At 41.7% G+C, this 23,966-nt stretch overlaps 1 protein-coding gene across 4 annotated transcripts in view; it reads right to left on the bottom strand.

The window, feature by feature from the left end:
* mtor (mechanistic target of rapamycin kinase) overlaps positions 1–23,966 on the bottom strand; it is a 90,415-nt gene that overhangs the window by 7,189 nt on the left and 59,260 nt on the right. For 2 of the 4 annotated variants that reach the window (XM_084367691.1, XM_084367689.1), the window contains 19 exons: positions 23,751–23,851; positions 23,086–23,201; positions 20,268–20,345; positions 19,681–19,788; positions 15,462–15,587; positions 14,542–14,673; positions 12,287–12,402; positions 11,150–11,194; positions 8,833–8,950; positions 8,107–8,304; positions 7,621–7,721; positions 7,366–7,462; positions 7,118–7,216; positions 6,871–6,993; positions 6,254–6,436; positions 5,381–5,515; positions 2,631–2,805; positions 966–1,101; positions 666–813 (listed from right to left, as the gene is read on the bottom strand). In XM_084367691.1, the coding sequence (XP_084223817.1) occupies positions 666–813; positions 966–1,101; positions 2,631–2,805; positions 5,381–5,515; positions 6,254–6,436; positions 6,871–6,993; positions 7,118–7,216; positions 7,366–7,462; positions 7,621–7,721; positions 8,107–8,304; positions 8,833–8,950; positions 11,150–11,194; positions 12,287–12,402; positions 14,542–14,673; positions 15,462–15,587; positions 19,681–19,788; positions 20,268–20,345; positions 23,086–23,201; positions 23,751–23,851 (2,335 nt within the window). The remainder of the gene's footprint in view (positions 1–665; positions 814–965; positions 1,102–2,630; positions 2,806–5,380; positions 5,516–6,253; positions 6,437–6,870; positions 6,994–7,117; positions 7,217–7,365; positions 7,463–7,620; positions 7,722–8,106; positions 8,305–8,832; positions 8,951–11,149; positions 11,195–12,286; positions 12,403–14,541; positions 14,674–15,461; positions 15,588–19,680; positions 19,789–20,267; positions 20,346–23,085; positions 23,202–23,750; positions 23,852–23,966) is intronic. The other 2 variants (XM_084367692.1, XM_084367690.1) reach the window with 1 other exon arrangement.

Here is a 23,966-nt window from a genome sequence, read left to right on the forward strand (position 1 = left end):
TAGATGGAAATGACAAATTTACAAACATTTCAAGAATGAGACCAACAGTTGGCACAAAACAGGGAGTAATAAGCCAATATGTACGACCATTTATAGTGGGAGTGTCCTGATATTGCGATACTCACATTAGCCGGGACATTAAGAACTGACATACTGATACTGCATTACAAATACACATGTGATAATATCCTGCATGAGAACGTTAGGCCTTGTGCATCTTTTGTTAATGAGTTCATCTGTGGCTTTTTCACTAGTAATTGAGTGCAATCGTTCTGTCTTTTTTAAAAGTGATGCTTACAGACTGTCTCCACTTCCCTACACTCGTATTTTGAGGATAATGTATTTGCTAAAAGAAGGGACAAAACACACAGATTAACATAGATTTGATTGCAAGCATCATTTTACGATATCGTTATAATATTGTTATCCTGAATATGTTTGGCCATGATAATGGTGTAGTTAAATCTAATATCATGCATAGCTCTAATTTATAGATATATATATACGTATTTAATAATATATACATATAACATAATAGCATAACTAATTATGTTGCTAGATGACTTAATTGACTGAGAACACTGTAATGGAGTAAACTTAATCAGTCTGTTTTCTGTTATTGAAAGCAGGAAGAAGAAACCAAGTGGATGTTAACGGCTCCTCACCCTGAGCATGATGCGATGTTCTATGTTGAGCAGAATCTTTTTCTTCTCCCTGTAGTCTCTGATGAGGGCATGCAGGGTGTCACAATGGGGCACCCAGCCGATCAGGCCTGAGTTGGTGGACAGGGGGATCACTGCGTAGCGCTGAATGCTGATGAATGCAACACAAACATAAAACAAGCGGACAGTTAATTGTCAAGGTATACAAGCATGTGTGCTCAAGACACATACCTCAGATTGTGTGTGTGCGTGTGTGCCTGTGTGAGTGTGATTCTCCTGTGTGCATGAACATGTAGGGTCTACCTGAGGTTCTTCCGCAAGGACGCAGGGTCGTTGGCCAGCAGTGTGTTGACCAGACCAAACAGCTGCATGACTCTCTCATCCTGCCTCAGGTCCTCGTGGCCCTTCAGCAGGAACATGAACTCGTGGCCGTTGCTGCCTGCAGAGGGCGCCACAAAACAAAACATTGACGCGCTGCTCAAAAAACGGTGATGGCATTATATAAGGACCATTATATGGTTGGATCTGGCAGGACTGGTTGTTTTCTCCAGGGTGCTCCCCTGCTGCTCTGCAGCTGCATCTCCATTACCTTCGCCTGGAGCAATGTGAATCGAGTTTGAGCAGGCAATAAATGATTTCATCAGAACCACATCACTCCTACTTTAGGCTTTGGACCAATAATCCCTGACTTTACGGTCACCCTCGGTTTGGACTGGCACTCCAGAGCGACAGGTATGAGGGACTGTGGTTAAATAACTGTGCTGGAAAGGAACCCGACAGCAGAACCAACACAGCACCAGGCTGAAAGTACCTTGTGAAGTTCTATCTGTTGATTGTGTCTTGATCATCTCATATGATCATGGATACATATCAGAAAATATGTATCCATGCACTGGATGAACTCTGACATCAACTCAGTCAATTGAAGCAGAATCAGGTTTTCAACATTACAGAGAGGAAAGTGTATTTGATGATGTCACACATCTTATTGTTCCACTATCTTATTCTCTCCTCAGTGTTCTGAACAGACCGCATTACAATGAGTTCACTGACACTCTAATTGCCACACTACCTTTAGTGGAGTTACCTGATCCTCTCAGTGGAACGAGTAAGACAGAGTCCCTGTTGTAACCCCAGTCTGCTCCTAATGACAATCCCAGTAAGCACTGTATTGTGTGTCACTAGAGGCGGAGAGCGCTGACATTAAATCTAAGGCTGTAGAGGGTGACAGGTCTTAATCTGAAGTCTTGCTCCAGAGGTCACTTGATTTATTGGCTATCATCTTTAACAGAGCATGTTGTGTAACACTGATGGAATACTCCAGAACAAGGTATCACATTGAGCGCTGCAGAAGAGAGAAGTAGAGGGAACCATTTGTGATTAATAATCTGAGGATTTGGCTTTAAAACAAGGTGACTTCATGGTGCTGTGCCATTTTGGGAGCACTTATGTATTTTGTATCTTAAATCACAAAACAGTGGAGGGAACATGGTGTCAGGCTTATTTATTTCTGCATTCAAATTAATGCCAGTGGACAGTGTTGGGACGTTATCTGATAATTCGATCTGCGCCTGCATGCAGCGTTTCTTTTGGGGTAGAAAATGAGAAAAAGGTGACCCATGACATGAGCTTCATGGCCGCAGAGTTAAAAAAAAAGTTGTTGTGTTTTTTTTTTCTGTGATGATTTGGATTCGTTTTGGTTTAAACTTCCTTGCTGGTTTGATCTTGCTTCTGTTTGAAAAGAAGATTTTTACTCTTGTGTTTTATCCACACACAGAACTTTGCCATGACTGATGAATTCAGAATAAATCGTGGCTTTAACTGTTTGTTGTTAGCTGAATTTTCTCTAATGTGATGGCCCACGCCTGCTGAAAGTCGGCAACTCTGACTACTGATATTCTTTTATCTATTTTCCTAATGTAATGGGTTCAGAGCCACAAGGCCTGTGCAATTTCCTCCTAATCTTACCCATGATGGTGAGTTTGCGTGGGCGCTGCTTGGAGGTGATGACCTGTAGGGAGGGGGCGATGGACTGGATGCGGATGATAGGCTGGTTGGGGTCGTAAGTGCCTGGTACAGCCAGCTCCAGGTCCCGGCACATCAGCAGCTTTGGAGACACATATTGTAGCTCCAGGGAGGTTAGCTGTGTGGAAAGATGATGAGGTGAGGATGTAGCACAGGGGGAGACAATCAAACAACAGCACTGGCAAAACAGCTCCTGCCAACAGTGCCTGAGTGTTACAGACACTGGCTCATATCCAAGCTAAGCTCTTCTCTGAAAAAAAGTTTCTTAATAAATGACTCTCGAGCATTTCACTTTCTATGTGCATCAATAAATTCTTTCTCTGCTTGTCTGCATTCAGCCATCAGTGATTTAAACCGAATCAAACTGGACTCCGGCAGACGATTTACAGGCTTTTACAGTTCACTTCTGAATGCTAATGTATGGTTACTTCATCACAGCTGCAACCTGCTCCAGATTTCCTGGTCGCATGCATCCCGGAGAGGGTTTATTTCTATGTTAATGCCCACAGGGGGAATATTTGCTTTGCTCCAAGCATGTTATTATAAGGCAAAGTATTTCATGCTGCTTACTGTAATGTCTCAGCAGGGAGCGCATCCCTGAGAGCAAGACCATGCCTCAGTGTCAAATAGCGTTGCCGTCTCCATTTGCCATGTGAGGCAAGAGCTCCTGACAGAACTATTTTCAATGTCATTGTTCAACAACGTGATGATCGCTGCGAGGAATGTCATCTATAATTCAATTTTATTTTCACTGCAGAAGCAACAAAACCTGGTGTACGTAAAGTTTGAGCCATTTAGCCCACAACATATCAAACTGACTTTTAGTAGAACTCTAAAAAGAAAATACATCTTGTACAGATTCATCTGAGCTGAAATAGGTAATCCAGCTGGTAGGATACAGCGTTTCCACATGCAAGCTCACAAGGATAATACTTATGAATACAGAACATCATGAGGTTCTGAGTTCACAGAAGAAAACATTTAGATTTAAAATGAATTTAAAAAAACACCACATTTTGAATGCCTTTGTCAATTCATCCATTCTCAGAGAAAGCAAATGTAAAAATTGGGACTTAAAATGAGCCAGACTAAGACTTCAGGTTCCCCTGAATCGAATGATGCACGGCATTTGATGTTATCTGCTATAATAAGGTACAAAAAAATAAAAAGAGTCAGCCGAAGCTCCAACGGTTGCAATGTATTTCTTTGGGGCAACTTTGACCTTCAAACTTAGAGCTTGTTTTTGTCACTGACAGGCTGAGGTTCTTATTCTTTAATATTGCAAAGATTACAGAAATGATTCCTTTGGAGATAGACCTATTTGTTAAATAATAGAATCCTTTTTGTAACCAGAAAAACAAGTCTTGCTCTGAAATCTTGCTCATTGTTGCATCACGACGACGGTGGAAACATGAGTCAGAAAGATGAGTTTGGAGTTAATCAAGAGGAACTCCCAGCAGGAACTCATTTCCAAAGTCATGGCTGAATATTTAGCCAATTTGACAATCTAAGATGAGGCAACAACTATCCTCGCAAGATTTCAGAGCGATACTTCACCTTGAACAAGACTTGTGTTCCTTATTATTTAACAAACAAGGTGTTTCTCTGAAGGAAACATTTCTGTAATGTTGTCAGACACAACCTCAGCCTCAAGGTGGCAAATAAAGGTGAGGTGATCTGATTCCTAAACTTCAGATACATTTTTTGCACAAAAACATAGCGCCCAGATTTTAAAATACTGGTATTCCCCTTTAATGAGCATGTTACAAAATCCACGTTCCGTATAAAAGAGACTGTAGTAGTGAGTCTTTGGTGAAGGAAAAAGCATTTTTATAATCAACAAAACAGCCCTCTTTCTGTGTTTTGGCTGTTTAACCGTGGTTCGGTAGATGTTAGGAAAGTTGCACAGAATTAAAAAAATCACAACAGTTAGGTACATGACAGCTGGGCCAGAAAAGATAAGTTTAAGTCATTACCACATACCAACACCCAGAGGAATGTTTGCTGCAACATTTGATCTGATATTACTGAAGTGTCCCTCATCATTAAGTTGATAAAGTGCTGAGAGTATAATCTCAAAAGGAACGACGCTCTCCCATGATGTTCTGCCATTCCTCTTTCACTTCTATCATCCCTCTGTCTCATCACATCCTGCCATCTTTCAACATATTTCAACACCATTTTTGGCATCTCGTTCAATGACTTGAAATGAATGAGTGAAAGTTCCTTGTTTCTCTATCATCATCTTCCAATCACTGCCCGCTCCTTCTTTATACCATTTTACAGGATGAAGAGATAGAATGTACGGATTTACTTGACAGGAGCTCAAAGAACAAGGCAGGACATGAAAGACAAAATATATCTCATCCCATCTGAAGGGAGATTGGAATGGACACAGGAATGCAGAGCTGGAGGGATGTCAGCTCTAATTTTCCCGGGAGCCTCAGAGTTGCTGTTTCAGCAGACTCTTATCAACCACATTTGTCTGATTTACATTAGTTTTTGTAGCTGAGGTTCACTGGTACATGTCAGTATCTCTTTGTACCTTTGGCGAATATAGTGAAGAACGTTTACATAATTTCTTTGCTTTACATTTATGTCTGAGCACACTCCTGGGGCAGACTGCAGTGGGTATAAGAATGTGGTTCAAAAGAGGAAAGAATACAACAGATCCAGTCTGTAGTTTCACTCACCTGTGGCAGCTGTTTGGAGATGCGTCTGAATACGTGGTAGTAGAGGTCCCAGGCCTGCGTCAGGTCCTTTACATTTCCAGAGCGCATGTACTTCCTGCACCAGTCCTGAGCCTCCATTAAGTCCCTGCCATAAGCCTGCAAGACAAAGTCAGACAAACACGCTCTGTCCCTGTACAATGACTCATTCAATTAAATGAAAATGGTTTGCCAAAGTAGGTCTATAAAAGTGAATGCTAGACATCAATGTTCCAACTTGATTAATCCAGGATCTACTAAGCATTTTGTTTTTAATAGAGCACATCTGCAAAGGCAGCCTGAATGGAAACATCGGATACTGCCTGAGCAGACAGTCAGGGTCACTGGTATGACTTGTGGCTGTAAAGTAAATAGGCCAGTGTACAAACCCACAGTTCATTTTGGTGATAAAACATAATCTGTATGTAATTTAACAATGCCTTTAAAAAATATTTACACTTACTGCAACTTTTTATCTATTGTTTAACAATTTGTTGAATGTATTAATGAGACTTACTAACAGAAAAGACTACAAATTACAATAAATGGATCTAACTCAGCACAAATGTAATATTATGTTTTCTGTTTTTTTACCTCTTGGAAACTAAATTTAGTAACCAAATCAGGAACTGAATGTCCCTTTAGTGCATTTGTCTTTGAGTTTCCACTAAATGTCAGCACAGCAGATTAAAAAGCCACAGCTTCAAATGTTGCATGCTTTTTGCACACAAGACAACAAACATTCGTGCAACTTTTAATCAGTGTTTTAATCTGTCGACATGCAGAGGCTAGAGTTTGTGGCACTGCAGTAAACAATGGCAAACACTGAATTCAACCCCAATCTGAGAAGTCACGAACCTGGTTAAAAGAGGTCTCTTTGAGGGTCTGTGGTCCCCTCTCCATCATGGCATGCAGAGGCTCGAGCACAGCGAACATGCCCTTGACATTGCGCTCGCCAAAGTAAAGACGTGATGCCTCTTCAAGGCCCTCGTGCCACATCTCGTGCCACAAGATGGCCACTCGGATCAGCTCTTCACTCACCTGGACGAGGAAAGATGAAAAGGTCAGACTGATCTCAGAGGTATAAAATATGGGATATCTGGTCTTTATGGTCACTATCTACATTATAGATTATTTCAAGAAATAAGGAAAACAACAAGTTCCATTTCAAACAGTACAGTAGTAGCGAAGTACAAAGTCGATGCCCGTTTCTAATGATGCAACTTTCTTTTTTTAATGGGAAAAATGACTAAACTGAAGGAGAAATTCTTGTTCCAATGCTGATTTTTTTAGGCCAGAATAGGTAAAAAAGAAGAAGAAATTCTAGGTTAATCGATCCACATTTACCACGCATGGAGACGAAGCAACTGACAAACTTGTTCTGCTGAGACACAACAGACTGAATAACTCTTGTAAGTGAACAATAAAAATGATTTAAGATGATTGTTGTTAGTACAAAAATCAAATCCCTGTACCATGATGGCCTGCTGAACCAGAGTGTTGCAGTGTTCACACATGTTCTTCAGGATCTTGTTAGCAGCATTGTGGCGGGCTGTGGTGGTGGACTTGGAGGCCACAGTCAGCGGGTAGATCAAAGCCTGCAGGTGAACAATCAAACAGTCACTCGTCATGACAGTCCTGCTTTATGTTACTGTGTCAAATGTGTTCTTGATCCTGGTTGATATTGTGGAACAACATCAGCAGTAATGTGAGCAGACTTACTTGAGGATGATAGCGTCCGATGTCTGTTAGCAGCTGGTGGATGAGACGACCCACTAGAGCTCGAGGAGTGTCGATTCGAGCTATGAGCTGAGGGATAACCTGAGATAAAGGAATAGAAACTCAGTCACCTGGGTTTACCTGTGAAGTGTCTAATGAAACATTGTGCTCAAATCAGCAGGAACTGACAACATAGTGTTTTCCTTATCTTTTTTTAATTCATTTTTAATTCATGTGTGTGCCTGTATTACCTGAAGCCAGGTATCTATTTGAATGGTCTTGATTCCCTCCACCAGCGCTTCGTTTACTTCAGGCCAGTGACCGTAGTCAAACCACAGCGTCAGAACCCTGAGCAGGACAAAAAGTCAAGAACTTTATTATTACAATAAACCACTAGAGGTCATCCTGTCCCCACACACCCCGTCTGATGGGTGTCCATGAATATGAGTGCTGTTTGTTTGCTTGGACAACTTGTCCAATGTGAATGTTACAGTCCTATAACTAACCTGAGTGTGTCCTGCAGGTTATTGCCTCTGGACAGTGATATGGAGCGGAAGAAACCTTGAACAGCAGGAACTGTGTACAGGAGCAACGTCTTCGAGAGGTCCTGTGGAGGGACGGCACACAGAGGATGCTTTCTCATGCATGGCAATAAAAAGTATACTGGAGAACATATTGTACCGTTCATGTTGACTGTGGTTGGGGATGGCAACGTTCAGAGATTTTATTCAGAGATCAAATTTCAGAGGTTTATCATTACTGGAAGCAAAGCTGACATGATTTTTTTCAAAGCCCTTTCTACCAACTGTAACAGGAAAAGGGCACCGATATAATAATACCTTGTCAGGCTGAAGCAAGGCTCAACTTGTCTCCAAAATTTATAGCTTTCTTAACTAAAGATTTCTTCTTCAGTTGGACTCAAAGTGCTGGGAGAAGAGGAGAACACTGAATGGCAGAGGTGTGTAGAGGGCTCAACTCTCTTTGACTCTCACCTCATTGACCTTTTTCTGGCCTGGTGATGGCACGGGACTGTGGTCAGTGCTGTCGACCTCGCTGTCACTGTTGCTGGCTTCACTGTTGGCGCTGGCACCGCTGGCGTGGCGCAGCTTCTTCTTCTCGTCACGTCCTTGGTTCTGGTGTTTGTAGTGAAGCACCGCCTCAAAATTCATCACCGCCCAGGCGTGCCAGGCCTGTCGAGAGATGGCACAAACGGGGTGAAACTGGTTTTCTAGAACTGGAAATGACTTCCACGTTTGTTCATGATGTCATTTTCCATTTTACTGAGGGACAGATGTCCCCTGGTGGGATCTTATTTTTCTGATCCAAGCTTTAGAGTTTGTTCTGCTGTTTTCAGTAACCAGCTATCAAATATTCAAAGCTGAAAGGAGCTGGTGAGGACATGTGGGCAATGTGACATCTGTGTTGCCTGCAGCACAAGCACGGACAAGAAACAGCAGATTCTAAACTTATATCTTTGATGCAACAGAGATACCACCAGTGTAGCAATCTCATAAGCAAAATAAATGAGCCATGCACACACAAAAGCTAAACAAACAGCTGTTATGGCATGTTTGGTTACAGGGTAATAAAACGGGGTCCAAGGTTTTCCTGGTGACACATCAGTGTCAGGGCGACCTCCTGCCGACACAGCTGGGATTTTATTGCGGCCAGAGAGAAGTCAGAAGTGAAGGGTTAGAGTTGAAAGGGGGGGGACTGACCTTGTACCAGTTGCGATCGTGTTCTGTGGAATGGCTGTAATACTGCAGGACTTTGGGGATGGTGCTCTCGTTGATGCCCTGCAGACTGAGCTGCCACTCCCCAAGCTTCAAGAAACATCTACATGGAAGAAAGGGAAAGAGGGGAGACATTTGATATGAGATTATTACTTAAAATAACAGCTTTTATTTCTACTTCTTAAAGAAAAACAAGTTCAACCTTGTGAAGCAAAGATTCCCCTCTCACATTTATAAAAGTGCAAGCTAAAAATGAAGTGGGTGCCAACCACTGAAGCTCCTATGACAAGCCCTTGAACTTTATTCTGTAAATAATAAACACAGTGACATTCTCTGGCATTCAACTGAAACATCACAACCTTTATGAGACAGAACAGTTACTAAGGTTAATGTTAATAATTTGCAGCTCTGCACTGATTAAATGACTACATGGTAGCATTAGCAATTAGGAAACAAATGCACTGTTGGGACAAGTCATGAAGAAACATCATCAGGAGGTTATAACCACACTTATGTTGTCATTGCTTATAAAGAGTTGGCAGGGACATTCAGTACACCCAAGGGCAGTCCATTAAAAAGGAGCAAGGTGATGATAAAAGACTTGGAAATCATGCAGACATTTATCAAAAGCATCGCTACTTAAGGCAACGTGTGATTATCTGCTGAAAGGTTCTGGGATTACATCTGGAGAGTTTCAATTATCCAAAACACTCTCACTTCTTTACAGTGAGATCTGTGGCATCCCCGAGGGCCTCTTAGCTCTGTCCATCACCCTCACAAACACAGATGGCTACCAGCAAATAGTCAAATTAGTTGTCTTTGGCAGAGACAAGACAGATACTTCTGATACTAGACAAAACTGAGCAACTGGCATGCACCGTGTTGTCGACCCATCTGACAGCAGTCTGAGTACCGTACTGTTTGCAAAGCATCTCCAACTGTCTTTCAGGATTACGTAATTTCTACCGAGTGCTTTTCCATGCGAGCATACAGTTCAGGTTCAGTGTGTCTATGCTGAGCTGTTTCCGTAAACCGTTAAAAGGTTTGACTTCAGGGGAAGGAGCAGGAGGAGGACGGAGGAGGACGGAGGAGGGCGGAGGAGGGGGGGTTATAGGATGTTGGAACAACATGTTTATTTAGACAGGAGACGCCAGAGTTATTGATCTTAGGTTAAAAAAAAAAAAAAAGCGGTGAAATAAGCCTGGATTCTTTCAGGAGAGAGTGGAGGCATCCACGTGATTGTATGGATGCGAGTGTCTGACTGACCGCTCCAGGTGTGCTCCATACCACACAGCTGACCTGTATTCATGAAAGTGTGTCAGCGCGTCTGGAGAGAACCTGTCCTGACTGACATTTATACAGGTGTTTTCCCTCATATGCATTCCTCAGACAGACAGAGTCACTGTCTGGAAGATGCAAAAAAGAACAAAAAAATTCCCCTTCTGCCTGTTGTCACGCTTGTTGTCATGTATGATTTATGAAATGGGAGGGGGCACATGTGTTTGTGCACAAGGCCAGTTGAGACTACTGTATGTTTTACCGTGCTTAAGATTATACCTGTCTGCTCCCAGGTCGCACCTCTTCTCTTGCTTGAGTTGTTTGTCTAACGTGACACACAATGAAGTGCCGTAAAAAAGTGCTCCAAAAACAAATCGTCCTCTCCTGCACTGTTGAGCAGCTAATAATCAAACCGAGTGAAGACAGCATTACATATCAACCTCAAATATTTCCATAAGCCCAAGAGCATGCAAACAACTTCTTTAAGACTTTTAAGTCGTTCCCAGCAATTTGGTGGAATACGAAACTTTCCATTTTGTAATCCCCTAAATCAGCATCTGAAAACACATGAGAGTTATTTGAATTTCAGGTTTTAAAAAAGATCTGGTTTTGTGATGACAGCTGTTTGAAACAGACTCCATACTGCATCTTTTCCCACAGTCAAGCGAAGTGATGATAGTGGAAAGTTGCCAGGGCTGTTAATTGAAGAGCACAACACCCAGCTGGAGAGGTGTAGGTCCACTGTGGAGGACACACCTGGTCTGTGATACCTGTAGGCACTGTGCCATGATTGGTTTTTGATAAGTAGCTGTGTGAAACCAGCTGCCAAAGTGGATCGTTTTATTGAAAAGTTTGAGGTGAGACATTCAGAGAATCTGGCCAGCTTTTAAAAAGACCGCAGGATGCCAATGGACCAGTAAAAGGTGCTATGCCAGATTGGGTCATGCTCATGGAAAAGAGGCAGAACGCACTGTACATGACCCTGTGTGTTTACAACATGAGGGCAGAAAATACATGAGCTTACTTTTTCCTTACTTCAGCATGTTGCTTTGGTGTTTTCTCCATTGTGCTGGAGTGGGGGTAAGGACATTGGCGGAAAGTTACTGCTGAGATCTAATACAACTGAACCACATCTAAATGCATAATGACACATTGGCATTAGTTCTGGTGAACTGGACTTTCCCTCAGGAGCTGCACTGGTGATATGTACCAAGAAACAAAAGCCATGGGGTCGATCTTATCTGTGTATCCATTGGAAGAGATATAAAAGGAGTTTGCCTCAAGGCACTGAGCGCTCCCCTCCTTCTACCTTGTACTGGAACTCAAACTGCTTGCTCAGTTGATATGTATTATAACCTTCCTTTCACTGGTCACATTGTTATGTAACGTTAGCAGCTGGATACAGCAGATGTTGAGCACTCTTCACTATCTCATAAACCAATACAACTATACAGACACATTTCTCCATTATTCGTCTAGATTCACTTACTCCTGCTTCTGAACTTACATGCTGATCTTCAACTAATTTGACTCCATGGCCACATAGTTTACAGATGTTAACTTGTTTTTGGTTTTTTTATGTCTTTTGATGAATAACTTACAGTATTCAAGAAATTGTCATGTCAAAACTAATATAGAGTAAAACTTAAAGATTTTGTCAATTCTTTCTCTTCATACTCGTCCTCTGAAAACAGAACTTGAATCAGTGTTAGTATCACTGAGCCTTTGATCAGATCAGATCAGAATGATGCGTAAATGTTGACTTTTAACTTATTTTACTACAATCCCATAATTTTAACATTCCTGGAATTATTTCTGCATCTCTCATTAAAACTGAAACGGTCTGGAAGGGTATGTAGACCCTTGATATGCACCACAGGATGTTTTCACAGGAGACATTTTGACTTGTCATAGTAGGAAAAGCACAGGTGTTACAAATAACATTAACGATGGCCCTGTTCTATTCAGAGTCCTGCTGAGTCATGACAGTGCGTCAGTGAACAAGCATGCAAACCCAGCAGGAACTTCAAACCGTCATTCGCTTTATTATTTACACCTGTGCTTTTCCTTCTGTGACATGTCAACATGTTTTACATGAAAACGGCTCATTAGGGAGGGAGCTGCTGCTGCTGCTACTGTGCTTTCAGAAAAAAGGGCCGACCTGGCCATCAGTTTGTGGAGCTCCAGCTTGTGCTGTTGGTCCTCTGCTGCGATGGCATGCTGAGCCTGCTGCTGCATCCCTTGCACAAAGTGCTGCATGTGCTGGAAGGCATCAATCTGGAGAAATATAGAACAATTATAAACAGGTGGTAAAGACTTGGTCATTGAAAGATTTCTTTTGTCTGTAGAACATTCAAAAATCACTTTGAATTAAATATACTGTAAGCATGTGATTTGTGATAAACAGTGAACACAGATTTATTTTTGTCTTAACAGATTCGGCATGTCTCCTGATGCCTTTCTCTGATGTGTTGTGGTGAAGTGTTGCCATGTTATCGTCTGCCTGACTTGCCAGAAGTGGCATAACTACTGGCCGACTGTCTAGTATAAAGTTGGAGAACAAAGGACATTGTTCTCAGTTCATATCAGTGTCGCTGGACTCACCAATGGCTCACTGTGGGCAATCCTCTGCTGTTGTGGTTACACTGTTTTTGTTACTTAAACTTGTGACATGGCATTGTCCAACATTGAATTTTTTTACACGTATGATTGACTTTTAAACTCTATTTGTGGAAATTAGTCTTGCCTTTACTTCTAATCCATTATCCCTGGTAGAGGACCCACTACTGCCTGGTTGTTAATGAGTGAGACCCCAGTCAGGGCAAATATGATGAGTGGCATACTGAGCGTTCCCTACAGTTCCAAAACACAGGAAACAGCGGGTGGGCCCTTTCCAACTCTGACTGGTATGTAGGCATGTAAGCAGTCCAGCTGGTCCTCACAACAGCAGCACTTACACTCACACTTACCTAAGTCCCCTAATGGGAGCCACAAACACTATTCAACACCTGGCAATAAATGTGGAGGTGTATGACTACATGTGAATGGGTGTGTGGGGTAGACAAATGACACAGGGCAGAGCAGTTCAATCCCATGCTGCTCTGGTGACATGTAGTTTGAAACACACAGTATGATGTAAGTTCACCACTGCTGGTGGCTGGAAGTTCTGGTGGTTGTTCTTGTGCTGGACACAGAAAACACAAATCTTTCTGTACAAATACTAACATTTATTGGTAACCTATTAAGCAACTTTTTTCATCCACTGTTGCCATGGATTTGAATAATTCATAAAAACAACATTGATCTACATGTAACAGCTGAGTTGATTTAAATGAATCGCACAGAAATCAGTCAAGACTGCGCTTTATTTGTGAGTCTCTGCAGGATTCAAAATAATTCATGCAAATTCAGCCAAAGCCTGCAGTATTTATGAACAGCTGGACTTGCTGAAACACCGTGGCTCTGTCAGATCTGTCAAATCAGAGGAAAGCTCCACAGAGGAGCAATCTCACTAATCACAATATTGTCCAATCTAACATTTTTGTTCAGTTCAGAGCTGCTGTTAGGAGCCCAAATCAAATAAAATCTGACTTCAACAGCAATGAACTAACTTCATTACAAATATGTTAACAATTGAGGATTTCTGTTGGGCAGCTGCTGCTTTCAAATTAGTATAAATCACTCCTAAAGAGCTGAGCCAATTCAAATCTCAGCAAGCAATCAGGAGCATAACAGCAACCTTACACATTATTTATGGAGCTTGTTGGAGGGAAAATCTTGGACAGGCCTTTCTGAAAGCAAAATTATACAACATGATCTTCTGCTGGCTAACTGCATATGTACCAATTTACTTAATAATACCAGAACTTTCCCATTAAAATACATTTACATAGTTAAATGAAGCCTGGTGTTATTGTATGCCTCAAGGTAACTGTGCTTAAAACACACAAAATAAATATAATATCGGTTTCTAATTTTTTAAACTGAATGTACGCTATTTAATGTTGTTTCATTATTTATGTTTGCTTTTCAGAGCCGTTTTAGGTAATGGGTTATCTAAAGAGAACATACTGCACAAAGTGTTCTTTTTTTTTTTTTTATAATATTATGGTTTCATGTGAGTTTGTTCACACAACATTTTCAGTTCAGTTGTTTTTAATAATCTTGGTGGGACTAGTTAAACAGGTTTGATTCTATGGTCACAAGGCAGTTAAGCATGTTGCAATTCAGTTCATTTGTTAACCAGATGTAGTTCATTAATGTCCACGTTTCTCAGGCTGTTTATGTCCCTGTTGTTCCAGTAATTTAAGCTCTCCCCATTATTTTGTCAAGTATGACGACTTGTATAAAAGCAGCAACCAAGTATTTTCACAAAGTAAATAGTAAACCATTACTTGTCAGTTTGTTTGCTCCTACCTTGCGGGCACTCTTCCACATATACTTCATGTAAGCATAAGTGACGTGTGGGTGGGCTGTTGGCAGCGGGTGATCAAGTTGCTTGGATGGGTCGACACCGAGAAGGAGCACCAGGGTCTTATGGGCCAGTGCCTGGAGGGATGAAGAGGGCAACAGAAGCAAAAAGAGCAAATTAATCGCCAGGGGGCTTATGGTTTAAGAGGAACCCAGATGTTTTTTAGGGACCCCAAGACAGCATAAAGCTCAAACTTCTACCTTGATATGATTTTAGGAAAACCAAACAGTTCAGAGCATTAGTAAGCAATTAGGATTGTGTCGATAAAGACAATTTTAAAAAGACAGAAAAGAGACAGAATGTCTTAGTACCATCACTTTTTCCAGGCCCTTGTAATCATATTTCCTGCCATGTTTGATGTTGGCCAATGAAATCTAATTTTTCAGTTACATCATACTTTTGAAGATTCTGGCATTCTGTGTGTGCGTGTGTGTGTGTGTGTGTGTGTGTGTGTGTGTGTGTGTGCGTGCGTGCATGTGTTCGAATGCAAAAAGAGTGTGTAGTAAGAAAAATTGCCCAATTGTCTGCCATCCTGCAATCAATTAGATCAACAGTGAGGGTGGGAGGATGGAAAATTACACCACTTTAATTGTGCTGATATGCAGGTTCAGGTTTCTAAACAGTGTGATTGAGGATGCTGTGTTACGTTCATCAGAGCCAACTTGAAACAAGTTGAAGTGAAGTTCAATTTTATGGCCGCAGTTCATGGTTGCACTTTGTCAGAGCCTGACTTCCCTTTTCCGTTTGACAAGACTTATTTAATCAACATTGATTTATTCCTGCTGAATGTTAGGGGATTATAATTTACTCTGCATCAGGGGTCAAATCAGACTACTGGAAAGGCTTCATTCATCAATGTACTGACCAGGCGTCCACTCTTGCCACAGAGGCTGGCATACTTCAACCAAGTCCTCATGTCCTCGTGGGGGCTGATGACGAGCGATCTGACCATCAGGATCCTCTGCCAGTCTTCTACGATACGCTGACAACCCTGGAGGGAAAACACGCAAAAATAACAAGGGACAGACGGGTTAAAGACACTCTTTTGTTCTTCCCTTCAAAGAGAGGAACCTCATCGTTAAAGTCAAGAGAATGAACACACGTGAGAGAGGGCTACAGTGTAAACCCTTGGGGGCTGCTGTTACTACCAGTGGTCCCTGTCTTAAACATGTCCACGTGAGTTCAGGTTCACGTGCCACTAAACACAAACACAGGTTTGTATTAATATATTTGTACCATACGCTGACGTCCTCTATTTAATATCCTCCTTACCCAAACCTCGGAGGGGGGCAACACAGGAAAGACACTGAAGTAATCCAGCTCTGTTTGAATTAAGCTGAAGACAAATCTACAGGGGGTAGACAAAATTATATAAACATGTCATCTGATGAAACTTGATTATAATTACAAACACTACTGCTGCAAGGAAGGGTCAAATTAGGTTGCATGGCAACGAGAAGCAACAAATAGGGTCACTTTTTTATCTCTTTGAGCAACATGACACAACTAGAGTCTCAATGCCAATATGTCATGTATCTGGGGTGTTTTTTGGTTATTTTAAAGCCCTTTTCAGACAGAGATCCCGCAATAGCACCAAAGGAAAGGCTCCCCCTTTACAGTACACCAACTTAGTTTTTACGCTGAACCAAGCAGCATCGGCATAACGCCGCCACCCCAGTGTGTCATTTTGAACACCAAGAACCAAAAGAGGTGTGATGGTAAACATCATAAAGTTGAGATCTGTGATATTTTTTGTTAATGTGTTCCCACACTGTTTCCCCCTGTAAATCTAAAAATGTCTCAGTAAACTGTTTATATGATATCACCATCGATAATTAGCAGACCCTGTCTGGCTCTCACTACCAGAGAGAGATGCTGTTTTCAGGGGATAGGTTCACTGAAGACTCGGTTGGGACTCCCTCATATAAGTTGCCAAAGACAGAACCTGCAACCATATTACTGTTGTTTGGTCTTGTAATGTTGCTTTGTAGGTTGAAATGTGGGACATTTCTCTTTTATTTTGAGCGATATCCAGTGAAGGATCTGTTTAGTGATGAGACTGTGAACAAAGATCAGATCAGAACACCTGTGTTACATACGTGTGATGTATTTATGAAATGTATATAAAGTATATATTTAGATAACAACAATAAATTCACATATCGCCTAGCTCTAGAATCAGCACAATAGAAGTGTGAGGTACATTCTTTATCTGTGTATACAGGAGCTCAGGTCACATTGGTAAAGGGAGAGGAGAAACTGTTCACCTCGAACAACGACCTACAGCTGAGAGTCCAAAACAGACAGGTTCTCACAGGGACAGAAATGTAAGAACTCACTCCGATACATTTACCCACAAGCAGTGGGGTGCAGTGTTTTTCATACGCTCTTTAGCGTACCTCTAATCCTTTGATGAGGGAGAGACTGTTGTAGAGAGAAAGAGTTAAGGAGTGCATACAGCGACTCCCTGACAGATGTGTGAGGTCAGCCTCCAATAAATCACTATAGAGAGAAGAAACCTGTCAGGCATCACAGCCCCAGCTCTGTTGCTGCTATAATGGGCCCTGTCTGTTTGCTCATGAAGACCCCTCTTGATCCTAAATACCTCCTCCGACCAACCTCCATCTGTTGTGAATGGAAAAAGTAGAGATGATCAAGAGTATCTTCATTTTACTGCACAGGGATTGAAGTGTGTGTGTAACGGTTTCCATTCAGCGGTTAAGCTGATTTTAGAAAAATGTTGAAATGTCACCAGGAAATTAGCTAGATTTGGGTGCATTTCTTAAAGCTAAGTAAAAGCAATCGACCAAAAAACATAGTTTGGATGAAAACAAACAGTACCTTTTCTGTCTCAAGATTTTGATGCTGACTAATATCAAGCCCCTGTCAAAAGCCAAAAAACAAACAAATAAAGAAGTGCTTCACATGAGTGCACCACAGAGTGTCTGTTTCATTGCCCTGACTTCATTATTGTGTGCCATTTTGTTTTCTGCTTTTTGGTGTTTTAAAAATGAGCCAGGGTCCTCCCTAGAAAAAGAAAAGTCTTACTTCCTGCATTATTCGTTGTCATTTTTAATGCAGTTACTTTGGATTATTTCAGGCATTATCTCCTTCACTGTGACCTCCTCATGTGGACAGATCTGATTCTGAAAGAAGCATAGCGGAGCCCTGTGGGCAGCCCCATGCAGTCTTCATTCAAATACGATCTTCCAGGGCTGTGGTTAAGGTAAAAGATTATGCAGGCTTTTTGTTTTTTTTTTGGGTTGAGAAGATTCTCTCAAATGTCAGTAACATCTGAGCAGGATATGAGGGACAGGAATGCCTACAGGGACTGAGGGTCAGCGGCATTATACATGCTGTATTAAACTGAGAGGCTTGGATGCCATGGTATGATGAGTCAGAAACGGTGCATCACAGATCAAAGGCTTATCAGTTTATCTGCCTGACTTAAATTCCTCCTTCAACATGAACATACACAGCTGAGGTCTTTCAAACAAGCACATTTTGATCCAGCTGGAAAAAAGCCAAAATCAAAAGATGGACTTGAACAGTATTATCTTAAGTCTGATGGCATTTGTCTCAAATTCCAAAGACCTGGCAGGCGGCAGCATTTTTCCCGACCACTTGCAGATTTGTGGTTCTTCCACACATCTTCCTGTCTCATTTGACGGCATGTACAACACTGTAATTCACAATTAATAATGATAATGATATATAAATAGTAATCATAATCAGTCTCAGGAAGAAGGAAGGGTTTTGATCGGATTACAGTCTGGGTTGCACAAAATGAGCTGTTTTTTCCCTTAATATTCCTAAAAGTTTCTGTTCATGCAGGCCAGTGAGCAAGGGCACTGTTTTATCGTTTTAATCATCTTATTTCCTTTTAAACTGTAAAGGTGTTTTTGAGGAGGTAAACTCTAATTAAGGAGTAAGACAAATCAAGTGTCTTTTCCCCTGGTGTGAAACCATCAGTTTCAGCTTAATCTGGGAGGCAACAGATGTAAAGAGAGTGAGCAGTGCAGTTCACATTGTCACTGTGACCTCTTCTGTCGCTGGTGTCTCGAATAAGCAATCTGCTCCATGACTAGAAATATAAACAACATTAAACAAAACATTAAAAGAGATTAAGACCACCTCCATTCTCCAACAGAGAAGTGGAATGACAAACCACACGCATCCACTTTAGTCACTTCTACACTGCAGAGTGAACAGCAGACAACAAGTCATTTGTTCCAGCTAAAACTGCAGTGACTAGTGATTAGTGACTTTCAAATAATAATATTATTGGCCGATTTATCAAACCTGTTCAAAAAGTATGACAATGAATTGAATTTCTATTATAACTATTAGAATTAAGTCAAACAAATCTAATCAAACAAAAAGCAAATAACTTTATAGAACATTATTTCTTAATTTCTTCTCAATCAAAGAAAAAAATCCCTCACCATCACTTTTAAACAATGAAATACTGACAGCCAGGCTAAAAAGACAGAAAAAAGACAAGTTGTCACGTCTCAAGTGTTTAACTCCCAAGTCAAATCTCAAGTCATTTATTTTCCGTCAAGTGAAGTTGTAAGTCATCAAAACAGATTTGAGTCCACATCTCTGGTGGACAGTGTGCTGAGGATATTATATAACACTTTTCCTGTTTTGACAATGTGCAATTGTGACTTCTTTTCTTTGTTGACGAGGAAATCTACAGTTGTGACTGAATTTCTGTAGACAAGCTCACTCACTTGGACAGACTGTAGCGACTTATAGCTGCTTCACTGACTTTCACGCACTGTTAAGTACCGTCACCAGAGCTCAACATGATTTTTCTTTTACAACTCTACTTCAGCATGTAGAAACAAACACAACTCTACATGATGGTGAACCTTACTCACTAGGGCATTTGTCTGTGCCTTTGTATGTATGTACTGTATGGTATGGTGTCTGGCTTGCAATGTTTCCCATTAGTAACAGTAGCCTTTCCAACATCTGCTTTACATTTGTAGTTCCACACATGAGTATGGACACATACTACACGTGTGTGTAAGTGTGTGTGTGTGTGTGTATGTCCATTTATCATGCACTGTAGTTACCTGAAGCCTCTCCCACCATGTTTCCCTGATGATGTCCCTCCTCTCTGGCACCAGCTTGTACTGGATCACCTCCTCGAGCTCTGACAGCATCTGGCAAGACACCATGGCCTAGGAAACAAACACACACACATTCATGCTTATCCACATGTTAATTATATGATAGCTGCAAAGTTTATATTGAACCAGATGGGGCAAAAAAAAAACCTTCTGTGCAAAATAATGGGATCATTAAAGCTTGAAAATGATTCAGAATCTGCAATTGAATGTATTCATCAACCCACTGGGCCTTCTTGTATGGCATCTGTCCGAAAATTTAAAATCTACATACCTCCAGAGTGTGTTTGCTGCTGTAACTAAAATATGTACATCAAAATCAACCAGGATCAAATGGCTTTCATTATAATCTTACCTGTATGAGGGGGACACTGCTGTTTATGACTTGAATTGTTTAGATAACTCTAAAGAAGCTCCATCAGACAATAGTACATTGTCTCTGTAATAAAGGTTTGTTGCTGTGCCATGCTCCCTCTGCATATGAATGCTATATGAATGAGAGCTGAATATTTTAGTGGTCTAGAAAAACTTACCCCATACGCTCGACTGTAGCTCTCTCCGGCCATGGCTGTAAGCTCAGCATCCAGGAGGTCTCTTGCTTTGTCAATACACTACATAAAAAAATAGAAAACAATATATTGTAATCATAAGGCCCACAGTTGCAAAGTTACATACATCACTTTTGGCTATCCTGAAAGAAAATTGTGTATTTTCAATTTTTTTTAATCAACAGTTTTAAATTTTGCATCAGAGGCCTCCTAGAACAACATCTGAAAGATGAAAAAACTTTTTTTTTTCTATACTTGGGCTTTACATGTTTAATAAAATCTGTAGTGAGAAACACTGGTTAAAATCCATGATTTAAATTAGTTAATTTCCCAAGACACTAACTCTTCAGTAAAGCTAACATTAGCAATAATGTAAAGATATCATGACCCCAGAATGCACCATGACACAAAGACTCCTTCTCCCAATAAACCCTTGTATCGGGAACAGCCACGACTGGAACTAACCCCAGGGAATAAAAACACTTTGTGGGAACAAATGAAGTCGTGTTTTTGCTCGCTGCACACACCCTTTTCACTTAAGTGCGGCCAACGGTAACACATTAGAGCAACGAGGACTAGAACGCCTGCTTGTGTAGCAAAATGGTTTGATGCACTGCTGAGTGCCAAGTCTTTTATGAGGAGAGGTAAATGAACTGTCGAGACCAACAGCGTGAAAATTATGTAACCATGGTTTGTGGCTGTCACGTGCATCTTTAAAAAACAGCCTGAATTTGTATGCACACTCAGATAAAGGAGATGGAGGATGATAAGGAGAATTGAAAATAGGGGCTGTTAGTCATAGTTTCTGCCATGACAATGATGCAAATCATGAAATCCTTTCATGATGTTCAACCAACTGTCAGACTACAGTCATGCCCTGAAAATGTTTTTCCTACCTTCCTGGTTTTGGGGTGTATTAGTGTATATTACTGACTCATTGTGAAATTCCAGTTCCCTGACTTTTCCTAAGAGAAATTCAAGGACATTCCATCACCAGTGCGACGCATGAGGAGTGGAAAAACAGTAAGTGAAGAAAGACCTGATCCAGAGCGGGAAAAGGGACAAACAAGGACACAAGTACTGTGGCTGAAAACGTGCTGATTTCTTGGGCTTCTACACCCAATGTTTTTGGGAACTGTTATTAGTGGGAAGGTAAAATGAGGGAGGATGACTGAGGAAGTTCTCTGAGGCCAGGACACACAGCTGTTTCAGACCGACTCCCACCAATTATTTTTTTTGCGGGGAGGGAAAGGAGGAATGGCGTGCACCAACACCTCTTCAGGCATGCACGACAAGAGGAGGGCTTATGGGAGGGTGGCGGGGACGAGGTGACAATGAGGCTGCTTCTTTACAGCCTCCACTCGGTTAGGGTCCTGTTTACTCCTGAATTACTGCGCTGGGGCCTCATGGGAAATGTGCAGTCCAGACGACTCCTGATAAATGCAGTGTCTGGCTTCTGGCAGCACAAACAAACCGTGACCCTATCTTCCATTCTTTTACATAAAGGTTGCACTTACATTCTTGCATAGGTTGAAGTCCACTGATACTACTTTATCATTATAGTGTGGTATGAAGGCCTGTCTGTGAGCCAAATCAACCACGAGAGGAAACTGGAAACAAAGCCCAAACATGACTGTGAATTCAAAAGAAGGGCTCTGGTTTGTCAAAACCATGACAAAATGAAACACACACTGGAGGACTGGATGTATCATGAATCTTGGCACAGACTGCTAAGACTGCTGTGTCTACACATCATCGCTGGAACAGACCAAACAATAAGATTTATACAGCAAAGTAACCTGAAACCCTCACAAAGACGCATGTCGAGACTCCTGCAGCACATGTCTGGTTGTTGGGGGTATAGAGGGAGGAAAGGAACAGCCCGATGGAATCAAAAGAACATAAGTGCGAGGATTACCAACCACATCCGGAAGACTAGACTGAGCTCATGTTGACATTTAAGCTTTCACCCTCGCTCCATCTGCTTCTCATTGCTCTCTTCGTTCATTGTGAGCGGCCTCATTGTCGCCAAGACTCAAGAGTCTGCTTTCCCTATTCAGCTGATGTAGAATCCTATAGGCCACACCTGGATCTAATCTCCAAATTAGAGGAGGGGGTTTGCTGTGGAGGGATGAGGGGGCACACAGAGCAGCTCTCCAAGGCTTTGTGGCGAAAAAAGGGCTTGGAGGATGAGTCCTGGGGAAATTAGAGAAGCAGGTGTTTACTGGTGTCAGTGCTGGAGCTTGCATTCGTTAGATGCGCTGGCATCCACCTCAAACGGATCCATCCTCAGGGACCGTGAGCTCATCTAATACCCCAACCTTCATCAAATGAGGAAAACACCACCCTGACCTCCACCAGACCTTGTTGACAGGCAGGACGGAGGCGTGACAGACTCTTTATTTGTTTGAGGCTGAATGCTGCAATGATTTACAATTCCAAGAGTTGCATAACATTTCCACACCGAGTAGGTAGCACATTGTAAAAGAAAAGAAAAAACAAACAAACCTTGTGCTCTTTATTCCTTTTAATGAAAAGCCTGTGCTGATGGGGGAATTCGATCCCGTCTGGAATAGCCGTAAAGCCAATTTTATGTTTCTTTGCAGTTTAGGTTTCCAATGATTTGGACTTTTCATACATTGCTATAAAGACTAATGAAAATTCCAGAAGCCACGAGCTTAGTCAAAATCCCATGTGGCATGTCTTTATGAGATGTTTTCTAAAAATATATAGACTTTTATGTACATTGAATGGGGGGAAATCTTTGGCACTGGGTGTATATGTGAGTGGTGATGTAACCCACCTGCTGGGCCAATGAGAAGAGGTCCTGATGCAGGGCAAGGACTGCTCTATAAAAAGCACCATCATGTGTGTCTCTTGGGATCATACATGTGTACTCCTCCATGCTGTCCCAGTGCCCTGGGGAGACAAAAATGAAGTTAAGAAAAGCACAAACAGGAGTTTTTAATAGTGACTGAAATGTCCTGAAATCAAATTTGGCAAGGCTGAAGCAGATTGAATTTTAGCAGTTCGTCACACTCCACATCAGCATGCCATAATATAAATGACGGCATCTTCAACATTTTGCTTCCCAACGACAACAATAAAAGATGGTCTGAGTCTTCAGATAGACAAGCCTGCTGGTTGGGCATCTTCTCAGGGTTCATGGTTGAATTTGGAAAGTCAAAGCACAGACCACAAACCTCAGAGGGAGCCTCTGCAGTGTGGTCCCTGCTTTTCTCCACCATTGCACGTAACGATATGTCAATGTTATGACTGGATACCGTTCCCATCTGGTGATGCGAGGGGGGCTTGGCAGGAGCTGTTACTGTTTTCATTGCTGCTCAATTTGATTGTATTGTTTCACTGAGTCAGACGGCGGCTGACCTCAATGCTCCATGCATGAAACTCTGCTGGCTGCTACTATACTGTTCATTCAAATCGGATATGAAGTATTTAAGTGGTTACCTAGACCCCAGGCTGCAGCAGCAGCCATACGAGCCATCTTGGCCTGGGTTTCCTCGCTCACCAGTGTCCACTCCTCGCAGCACTGCTGGTGCAACTGGCCCCTGGAAAACATTAACCACAGGCTTCAGAGGGTCGAAAAATCAAATCCAGATTTGTTCACTCGATGTTCATAGTGATGACATCAGTTAATCAGAAACTGATTTCAGCTATCATCAG

This window comes from Pagrus pagrus (assembly GCF_965226575.1).
Source record: "Pagrus pagrus genome assembly, chromosome: 11".
Taxonomy (NCBI): Eukaryota; Metazoa; Chordata; class Actinopteri; order Spariformes; family Sparidae; genus Pagrus; species Pagrus pagrus.